This window comes from Oncorhynchus mykiss, chromosome 18 (genome assembly GCF_057628025.1).
Source record: "Oncorhynchus mykiss isolate SJ-2025 chromosome 18, ASM5762802v1, whole genome shotgun sequence".
Taxonomy (NCBI): Eukaryota; Metazoa; Chordata; class Actinopteri; order Salmoniformes; family Salmonidae; genus Oncorhynchus; species Oncorhynchus mykiss.
This window is the reverse complement of record NC_143039.1, coordinates 61,292,473-61,303,127: the sequence shown is the minus strand read 5'-3', so window position 1 is coordinate 61,303,127 and position 10,655 is coordinate 61,292,473. Positions and strand designations below refer to the sequence as shown.

Here is a 10,655-nt window from a genome sequence, read left to right as displayed (position 1 = left end):
TACTCTCCTTGTGAGGACCAAATCATTTATTCCCATTCAAAATCCGATTTTCCTTAACCTAACCATAATTTTAACAGATGAACATTTCCTATTGCGTCCACAAAGTGGCGCTCGTCATATTTCTGATTGAACCAACTATCGCAAAAAATCTAAACCACATGCCACGCTTTACGGCAATGCGTCGGCTTCCTCTTTTTCACGTCCTTCAGAACCAGAACCAGTGAACCAACTAGCTACCATGGCGAAGCTCAGCAAAGAGACCAAGCAGCGGCTGCAGACGGTGTTTCAGGCCGGACAGTTCGTCATCCGCTGGGGTTTCATCCCCACGGTGCTCTACCTTGGTCAGTATGTGGCAAGTCGGTTAGCTTAGAGTGATAGCAGTTCGGGTAGGGGGGTATGTCCAAGTGACAGTATTTGTTTATGATTAACAAATTCAAGTTAGGGGAACCTCGTTTGTGTAACGCGACCACTGCATGCATTTGGAATTGCATAATCAGCTCTATGTTTTTCCCAATTTCAGTTAGCTAAACAACGTCCGAAAATGTATGGAGATTTGTGGCCCGGGGACTCTGTCATATAACAGCTAAACCACAGCCAGCTCACAGTGGTCGGTGATCATAGCCAGGGGTGTGAATGGGGAAACGAAGCCAGTGAGACATTTCCTGAATTAGCTACCGCAGGAACACCCCAGCTGTCAAGGGAAGCTAGCTAACTAAAATTAGGCAAAACACACGTTTGGGACTCCTGCTGTTGGTCGGTGTGTTTGTGCGGCTTTGCGTGTTTCTCGGGTGAGATCTCCCACGGGAGAAACCAACATCTTAACCATAAGCCCAGCGTTTCCCAAACTTTTGCCCTAGCACTACAGAGCTGATAAAAATAATGGAAACTTTGAGTTGACTATGGGAAAATCTATTTGAATTCAATAACTTTTTGACAGCATCCCTTTAGATTTAAACAACTTTCGATACGTTTTCCCATTGAAGAGGTGGACGTGAAGGGCAAAACATTCAGGAGATGAAAGGGGCTCAAAAAGGTGTCCGCTTTTCATACCCCACCATACCATGAGAAATCTGTCTTCATCACTCGAAAATATAAACGGTTGCGTTTGATATAATTTAAAAGCTTAGTGTTGTCAAACTATTTTATTATAGTCATTTTTAAACCTTTTACGTCAATGTAAAAACGTGTTAACTTAGATTTTTTTCATATTAGCATATTGTTGTTGCTTAGACCCTAGTTCACATCATTTGAGGTTTTTGTGTTGTGCCAGTTGAGACACAACATGCTCTTGAATACAGGGTAGGTGTCATTTCAATCATAAAATAGACTTCATAGAATTGACATACCTTACCACTGCAATTTAGCTGGGACACCGGTGACCTTTTAAATGAATCATGTTGAATGTCAAAGGAGGAAAGGTCAATTTTATATAACAAAATATGCTTTTTTCCCCCCAGAACCTATAAAATGCTTTGACAACCACAGTTGTCACAGTTGCATTACTCACATTTGTTCTAATGCTTAACAGTTGGAAATGTATATATTTGTAACATAAATAACAGTAATGTCTAGGTGTACTCATTTATATCACTGGACAATCTTTTCCAGTGATGACATGGATATCTTATGGTATGGTGGGGTATGCAAAATGGGTCAACTTTCAGCCCCTTTATCTCTCAAATGTTTTGGCATTCAGGTCCCAAGTCACTTTATGAGCGCTTCTACAATGGGTATGGAAGGTTTGGTGAAGTTCAAAAGAGGCCTTCAAAAAGTGATTGAATTCAAATGGGTTTACCCTTATTTGAATCAGTGGTGTAGTGCTAGGGGAGAAAACAAAATGTTCACTCGTTAACCCAATAGGAAATTCCTTCTTGGGTCGAGGGTGAGATTGATTTTTAAATCACAAGCAGGGCTACCTCATGAGACTGTGAGCCCGACTTTCTGCCTTCTGTCCAGCAACACCTCTCTCTACTTCTTTCCTTCTTCAACCTCTCCTACTGCCTTCTCACTTTCTACCCCTCTCCCTCTTAACTGCATCCCTACTTTCCAAGTGTGTGTCCCTCTATGTGCTAACTGAGGGTTAGTGTGTGTCCCTGTATGTGCTAACTGAGGGTTAGTGTGTGCGTGCATCATGACATGTATTCATAGACCAGTGCAGATTGCTATTGTCATCAACCTGCTACAGGCTGGGCTAATGTTAATGCTAACCACAGCTAACCCAGGGTAGGCCACGGAGGACCCTGCCAGTTTCGGTACCTGATCAGTAGTTACATTTAGCTCCAGAGTAGGAAGGAAATAGTTACAGCTTCTCTGGGAGGGAGATAATTACACTGGGGAAACCCTGAGTGCCACAAGCTGGCATGGCTACACAGTACACACACACACGCTAACTATCTTCAGAGAAAGTGATGGGGAAACCCAGAATGTCTGCATGTGTCAGGATTGAGGACGTTGATGCAATGTTCTAGCATGAGTGAATGAAGTGTTGCAGAAACCGAAATGTGACTTATGAGTTAATTCATAGAGCATTGCTGCTATTTTCTATTCCCCTCCCCCTCTCTCAGGTCCAATAGTAGGTGTTGGAGACTCAACACTAGGGTTGGGGTTAGTTTGAATTGAAGTCGATCAATGCAGGAAGAGATTGGAATTTTGACATTAACTAATAGAAAAACATTGGAATAATATTTTCTCAATTTCGGGTTTATTGAGAAGCCAATTTTTTTCAATTATTGAATTGGAATTTCAGTTTACTTCCTGAATTGACTGACTTAAATTAGAACTGACCCCAACGTGTTTAGTCTCTAACGCCTACAATTTACCCAACCCTCAACAGTCAGAAGCAGCGGGTGGCTGTCCTATCGCTTCTGACCAGAAGATTGGCTGTCATAATCAGTTAATTTCCAGAAGATTCTAGATGTTTAATCGCCACCATTCGTTGACACCCACAGCTTTTAGCCGTTCATCTTTGCAATATGTCTTAGCTATTAGGGTAGTCAGTTCCAACATTCACTTTCCTTCCCGGACATCTTTATTGGACCACAGGGAGAACTGCTGGTTAAAAGGGATAAGAGAGCGGGGAAACGTGAGGGAGAGATTGGGGTGGACGAAGAGACAGAGAGAGAGAGGGGTGGGTGGGTGGGAAATCCCAAAGCTGTCCGTCTGAAGCTCCAGTTCGGAATGTTATGACACGTCAAGAGCTGGCCACGCAACAGGCATGTTCACCTCTTCTCAGGAACACGCTACTGATGCTAGATAACTACATCACTTGTGTTTGAGATTGTTTTATTGGAAACCGCTCTGATATGAACAGACGTCACATTACGCAGGCTTTGAAAAACGAAGCTCGGGAGTGCAATTAATGTTTCTACAATGATTTGCTTTTCTTCATCACTGCTCTCTTTTGTTTTTGATGTACAGGTTTCGCACGAGGGGGGGATCCTGGTATGCCGGAGCCCAACATCCTGAGGTGCGCTGTGTCTATCGGTCCATCTCTGTGTGTGTCTGTCCATCTGTGTGTGTCTGTCTGTTTTTGGTTTGGCCATCTGGGAACAGGGAATGTTAAGTTGGCTGACGTTTTACATGCCGTAACCAGTTGTGCTATTTGGTTTGTTTTTGTTTGTAACTTTTTTTTGTAACTTATTTTGTACATAATGTTGCAAACCACCAAACAACCAAAGCGTCAATGCACGATTAAGATTGAACCCTATTACACCGGCTCCGACACTCGTTGGATGTGGCAGGACTTGAAAACTATTACGGACTACAAAGGGAAACCCAGACGCGAGCTGCCCAGTGACTCAAGCCTACCAGACGAGCTTAATTCCTTTTATGCTCGCCTCGTTATTGTTCTACTTTGTGTTATTTTTCTTTAGTTTATTTGGTAAATATGTTCTTAACTCTTCTTGAACTGCACTGTTGGTTAAGGGCTTGTATGTAAGCATTTCACGGTAAGGTCTACACTTGTTGTATTCGGCGTGTGACAAAGTTTGATTTGATTTGAATACGGTATCATGACGCTGGGCAAAGTAGTTAAATACATAAGGAATAGTGTGCCAATGGTTCTGGTCAAAGTAGTGCATTTATATAGGGAATAGGTAGCAATACCATAAATAAGATTGTTTACTCAGGCTGTTTTCCATTGAAAGAAATGGTCATGGTTCCTGTCTAAGTGGGCATTTCTACTTACGTGTGAGCATGCTTTTCCTGCCTGATCTCATGGTTCCTCGGTAATATCTGGCATGCTCACGCGAGAGCGGGAATAGATGGCTCTGCTCTACTTATTGTGCCCACCTGTCCCGGCCAGAAAAAAATTGCCAGAGAGATGTCTCACCCTGTGGCACCCCCTAGAGGAGGGAGTGGGGTGTCTTGCTTTCTCTACCATCTCTGGCCATGCCATTAAGACAAATGTAACCTCTGACCTTGTTTTCTCTCTTCCAGTCTGCTGTGGGGCTAAGGACAACCCTGACCCACCCAATCACCTCCTCCCACAATGGTCATGTGACTCCCAGCTGTCACCACAGAAGTGGATGCCATCTTTCCCTCAACAATTTCTATATGGCCCATATATTTTAGGCTGGTTGGAACTTTCTTTGTCACTTCAAGTTTGGGTCGGAGACCTGAAGCGCTGAATTCCCTCTCACTCTGAAACACCAAATGGCGGGATGGACATCTTATTCTGAAACTGCACCTTTACTGCTTGGTGACGGACCATTTTTCTCTCATTTTGTTTCCTGTCAGTTTGGAAACATGTAAAACCTAGTCTTTTCATTTGGTCATGGATCTGTGTTTGTCTATTTACCTTAAATCATCCTGTATAAAATGTCTGCCTGTTGGTTGAAAATGGACCTGAGTTGGTCTATAAATCACCTTTTGAGAGAAGATTACTGTTTGGTTTGATTTTCGATTTATACCGTGACATTCTATTTTTTTCATGGAACCTATACATTTTTATGGGCCTAATAGTAGCCTAAAGCAATCCGGTAAACGGTAAAAAAAAAAAACATTGATCTTTTAAATGTCTCATTAACACAACCAGTCATGACGTTTTCATCTTATTAATTAACCATCTTTCCAACCAACCTTTTTATGGGGGTAAAGTACATGTCGGGCAAAAAATGTCATGACTGGCCTTATGGAAACAGAACATTTGTCGGTCAACTTTCCAAATGTCGACAAAGCAAAATACGCTAGACAAAGTGTGATCTTTTTGTGTCTGTAAAATTAATTTTGTGAGAGATGGTGGTGGAAACGCCTTTATGCGCAAATATTTATATGATAACCCATATCGAAGTAAACTTGGAGTCACGGGATGTTATGGTGTGTGGTCCTCCAACTACGACTTGGGAAAATGTGCATTTTTATTAGGCTACAGATGAAATAACTTACAGTACATTCGGAAAGTATTCAGACCCCTTGACTTTTTTCACATTTTGTTAAGTTACAGCCTTATTCTAAAATGTATTAAATAATTTGTTTCCCTCATCAAGCTACACACACTACCCAAATATGACCAAGCGAAAACAGGTTTTTAAAAATGTTTGCAAATGTAATTTTGTATGTTTGATGTATTTTGTATTTTGTATTTCAAATGTATTTTTCAAACCCTTTGCCATGAGACTTGAAATTTGAGCTCCGGTACATCCTGTTTCCATTGATCGTCCTTTAGATGTGTCAACAACTAGATTGGAGAACACCTGTGGTAAATTCAATTGATTGGACATGATTTGGAAAGGCACACGCCTGTCTATTTAAGGTCCCACAGTTGACTGCATGTCAGAGCAAAAACCATGAGGTGGAAGGAATTGTCCGTAGAGCTCCGAGACATGATTGTCTTGAGGCACAGATCTGGGGGAGGGTACCAAAATAATTCTGTAGCATTGAAGGTCCCCAAGAACACAGTGGCTTCCATCATTCTTAAATGGAAGACGTTTGGAACCACCAAGACTCTTCCTATACCTGGCCGTCCGGCCAAACTGAGCAATCGGGGGAGAAGGGCCTTGGTCAGGGAGATGACCAAGAACCCGATGGTCACTGACAGAGCTCCAGAGTTCCTCTCTGGAGATGGGAGAACCTTCCAGAAGGACAACCATCTCTGCAGCAATCTACCAATCAGGCCTTTATGGTAAAGTGGTCAGATGGAAGCCATTCTACAGTAAAAGTCACAACAGTCTGCTTGGAGTTAGCCAAAAGGCACCTAAAGAACTCTGACCATGAGAAACAAGATTCTCTGGTCTGATGAAACGAAGATTGAACTTTTTGGCCTGAATGCCAACCTCTGGAGGAAACCTGGCACCATTCCCACGGTGAAGCGTGGTGGCAGCATCATGCTGTGGGGATGTTTTTCAGGGACTGGGAGATAAGAAAGGATCGAGGGAAAGATGAACGGAGCAAAGAACAAAGAGATCCTTGATGAAAACCTGCTCCAGAGCGCTCTGGACCTCACACTGGGGCGAAGGTTCACCTTCTAGCAGGACAATGACCCTAAGCACACAGCCAAGACTACGCAGGAGTGACTTCGGGACAAGTCTCTGAATGTACTTGAGTGGGCCAGCCAGAGCCTGGACTTGAACCCAATCTAACATCTCTGGAGAGACCTGAAAATAGCTGTGCAGTGTCGCTCCCCATCCAACCTGACAGAGCCTGAGAGGATTTGCAGAGAAGAATGGGAGAAGCTCCCCAAATACAGGTGTGCCAAGCTTGTAGTGTTATACCCAATAAGTCTCAAGGCTGTAATCGCTGCCAAAGGTGCTTCAACAAAGTACTGAGTAAAGGGTCTGAATACTTCTGTAAATTTGATATACTGCATAAATAAATAAAAATATTTTGAAAAAAAATCTAAATACCTGTATTTTCTGTCATTATGGGGTATTGTGTGTAGATAGTTTCCCCCCTAAATAATTTAATCAATTTCTCATGTAGACTAGCCTACCCGCACTGTATCTGCGAGCTTTTGGCTAGAGCGCATGACACCAGACCAGAGTAGGCACATTTGCTATTTAAGTTTTTGTGACAAAACTATCGGTAGAGTTGAAAATGCGATGGAAACACATTGAACTTTAGATTTTTATTCAGTATATGAGAACTTAAGTGAAAAACACCACTGGTGGGAAAACGAAATCTCTCCAGTTGGATGGAAACCTAGCTACTGTCAAACAAATAACTTAAAATAGGCTACCTTCGCATGTTCGTCCACTCAAATAATTCCATGCACTCGTGCCGCTTGATTAATGGAAAAAAGCATCTGTTAAAAAATACCAAAAAGTGTAATGACATTTGGCGATTGTCATTGAGTCAACACATTCTTGTCGCCTGAATTAATGTATGCGTCTTGCTGACAGAATGACACCTACCGATAAGTGGAAATAGATTTTTTTTGTTTTTGTGATGACCACATGTGAAAATAACCATCATGTTGAAACAATGTTTAGTGAGCAACATATGAGCAACACATTTCTCTATTCTCTCAGATACCATTTATTATTCAGTTTTATATCCAAAACATTTGTCACAGTTAGAGCTGGGACGATGAACTAACAATTATCGACACCGACCATACTGATCAATTATCGCAGGCATTTTGCTGATATCGTTCATTACGATAAGTAACCTATAATAGAGAAATGTTAAGTTTGAAATGAAATAAGTTTGCTAATATGGTTGGTTGTTAATTGGACAATTGAAGGCTACAACGATCAAACTAGTAGTAGTCACAATCAATGTAGTCACTAATGTACTGTAAAGGCACTTAGAGATAAATGTAAGTCTGTGCTTGAAATCCACCAACATGTCATAATTAGAAAAATACATTGAGTCCATTTGTGTGAAAATAAATAACACTATTTGCTATAAAAAATATATAAATATGTATTTTTATAACAAGTTTCTCGAAAGTTGGGTACAAGAGGCACAAAGCTGCTCGAGATCAAATAAATTAATCAGATTAAATAAATTCAATACATTTTTCATCAACCATAAATACATGAATAAATATATAAATAACTTTGTTTTGAAGTTCCGTCAAGTATTACATTCAATAAATAAAAATAAACAGCTGATTCAGAGAATAAGACATCAGTGCAGGTTTTTACTCCAAGCCTGATCTAACACACCTCTGCCCACCATCGTGATGTCATGGTTACTGGCAGCCTTCGCCCCTCTTCCCCATGCGCGGAGGGCTGTCTTGGTGTCGACCAGGAAGTGACGTAGTTCCCTAAGGATGGCGTGAACGCTGGTCTTCCTCTCCCACTCTATCCCTGTAGACACCTCACCCAGCACACGCTCCCTCTCACTGGCAGACAGGTCCTCTACTACCTCAGCAGCCTTCATCTAGAGAAAGAGATGATACATTAGGTCATCTGTGTGCCACAAGATTTTGCTAAATCCTAGGTATCTGTTGGAACTAAAGCAAGTCTGGGAAAATCTGCCCACAATGAAAGTCAACTTTCTAAAGGGTATTTAAAGGGGCAATCTGCAGTTGCTACATCCATTTTAGGACCTATAAATAAATTATATGTAGTCATTTCTTACTCCAATGTTTGTAAAATAAAAAATCAAATAAAAATTACATTTAGTTTTGATATCATGGATGGTCAGTCCTTGCATCCATAGCTCTGTCTATGAATTTGATAGTTACATTTGTCCAGGCCCGTCCCTCAGCTCTTTACCAAAACAGTGGCGGTGAGGAGGTTTGTTATTGTTTCAACTGCAGATTGCACCTTTAAGTAGTATAATGAAGTAGTATAATGATTGTATTTAAGTAGTACTATAACATAATATAACTATTACATACCTTGTCTTTGAACAGGCCTATCAAGACAGTAGTCTGGTGCATGACAGAGGGGAGCAGGGTGGATTGTGGGTATTCAGCCTTAACATGCTGGAGAAGAACATGGTACACCTGCAGACCATGACTGATCTTCTGCAGACATGCCTCCTATAGGAGGGGACAACAAATACTTTTGAATAAATTAATAAAAATAAAAAAGTACTCCCTAGATTCATCTAGAAGGAAGAAACAAGGAGAGAAACCAGACACAAAATGATGCTGCCTCAAGGTTTCATTTCTAGGATTTTTCATTTAGATCACAAAAGGAATAGCTTGGCTTCATGATTTGGACTTAATTCCAGACACAGGTCTTAGCCATTCATTCAACTTTATCTATACCTTGTTGTAGTTTGAGGCGGAGCAGGGGGTCTTGGAGAGGTGTGTGGGGATGGAAGGGACCTGGTACTGTATGAATGATGACATCTCTTCCACTGGCTTCTGAAACTCCTCCACAAACTACAACACAAGGAGGAATAAAAGTTAGACTTTTCAGATTGGTTTAATTTATTATTTTCAAAGTTAGTATTGTTGTTTTCAATTATAACGTTTGAAGAGCCATTTACAATATAATACAAAGTACATGTAAAACAACTCACCTGTTGGTCTCGGAAGTTGATCACTTCCTGAACGAGCAGCTTGATCACCTTGATCACGTTCTCCCATATCGGCGGCGCGCCCAGTTCACCGGAGAACGATTCTACCGCGAGCTCCTCTCCAGAGGTCCAACCTGGCGCGCTGGGCACGGGACTCCCGTTAACTACCATCACCACGAGCACGGAGAGGAGTGAGAGGTCTGAATGAAGGAGGGGAGCAAGAGAGGAGTTAGTGATAAAATACAAAACACAACCCAGTTTATTTGACCAGGTAGAACGGTAGAATAGTGTGACCTCCGACTTACAGTATGTAGAAGTCATGTCCCAGTTAATTGTTTGTCGGTGCTGTGTCCAGTGACTCTTGAGAGATGCTGAAGTTGGTAGGCTACTTGTTTGTCTGACCGATGCTACATGCGCAAGCATTTATATTCTTACACATTGCAAGTGTTTCCTCATCTCCTTCCACTCACCCCTCCTCTCTCCTTTTTTTATCATCACTCCATCATTATCAGTCAGAGATATTGTCTTAGTCCCAAATTACACTCCACTCCTACATAGTGCACTAGTTTTGACCAGGGCTAGGACTTTGGTCAAAAGTAGTGCACTATCTAGGGCTCTGGTCAAAAGTAGTGCACAAGGGAATAGGGTGCCATTTGGGACAGAACTTACAAAAATATTACTACAGGAAGTCTCTAATGGAGAGATATTACTCTGTCATCATATAACCTGTAACGTTACACATGTCACCAGGTCTCTACTCTGCACCATGGAACACTCAGACAGGTAATCAAGCCTAATAATCTAGAATGCAGGGTTGGGGTAGTTCTCTCAATGCATGTGTTTAATCAAATTCAAGAATTAAGTTCTGTTCATTCTTGTATTCTGTATATTTATGCAACTCAATGAGAGATAGAAGAGATGTGAGGATAGGGAAGAAGAGACAAGATAAAGAGAGGTGAGGAGAGAGGAATAAAGGTGTGTCCGTTGTCTTGTAATATGGGGCTGCACCCCAGCCCCACAAATTATTCATAATCTAATAGGGCTATTTTGTGCTGTCTAGTGGTTGAGAGCATCATGGGGCAGTTTCACTTCACTAAGAAAATTCCCAGAAAACCCCTCTAAGTGTCCTTCTTTTCGAAAGACATTAATACAGTGCATTTGGAAAATATTCAGACCCTTTCACCTTTTCCACATTTTGTTACGTTACAGTTTTATTCTAAAATTGATTAAATAAAACA

The 10,655-nt window shown here is 41.4% G+C and overlaps 2 protein-coding genes across 2 annotated transcripts; one reads left to right on the top strand and one right to left on the bottom strand.

Annotated features, from left to right (window-relative positions):
- The first annotated feature begins 113 nt into the window (after positions 1–113).
- Positions 114–6,833, top strand: LOC110496524 (translocase of outer mitochondrial membrane 7 homolog (yeast)). Its single transcript, XM_021572480.3, has 3 exons — positions 114–341; positions 3,418–3,466; positions 4,438–6,833. Exons 1-3 carry the CDS (start codon positions 239–241, stop codon positions 4,451–4,453), a joined length of 168 nt encoding a protein of 55 aa, XP_021428155.1. The 5' UTR covers positions 114–238; the 3' UTR covers positions 4,454–6,833.
- A 622-nt stretch (positions 6,834–7,455) lies between these two features.
- Positions 7,456–9,811, bottom strand: LOC110496949 (interleukin-6). The gene is made up of 5 exons (XM_090209034.1): positions 9,723–9,811; positions 9,421–9,617; positions 9,164–9,280; positions 8,789–8,932; positions 7,456–8,325 (listed from the first exon to the last, which is right to left on the bottom strand). The coding sequence occupies exons 1-5, from the start codon at positions 9,736–9,738 to the stop codon at positions 8,071–8,073; spliced, it is 729 nt and encodes a 242-aa protein (XP_090065160.1). The 5' UTR covers positions 9,739–9,811; the 3' UTR covers positions 7,456–8,070.
- Between the last annotated feature and the right edge of the window lie 844 nt (positions 9,812–10,655).

What these genes read in the sequence shown, in the direction of transcription:
- LOC110496524 (XM_021572480.3), top strand. Translation starts at nt 239, where the DNA reads ATGGCGAAGCTCAGCAAAGAGACCAAGCAGCGGCTGCAGACGGTGTTT. An exon ending in CCCCACGGTGCTCTACCTTG is followed by an intron (nt 342 to 3,417) that starts GTCAGTATGTGG and finishes TTTGATGTACAG; the next exon opens with GTTTCGCACGAGGGGGGGAT.
- LOC110496949 (XM_090209034.1), bottom strand. An exon ending in TCAACTTCCGAGACCAACAG is followed by an intron (nt 9,281 to 9,420) that starts GTGAGTTGTTTT and finishes CTTGTGTTGTAG; the next exon opens with TTTGTGGAGGAGTTTCAGAA. An exon ending in TAGGCCTGTTCAAAGACAAG is followed by an intron (nt 8,326 to 8,788) that starts GTATGTAATAGT and finishes CTCTTTCTCTAG; the next exon opens with ATGAAGGCTGCTGAGGTAGT.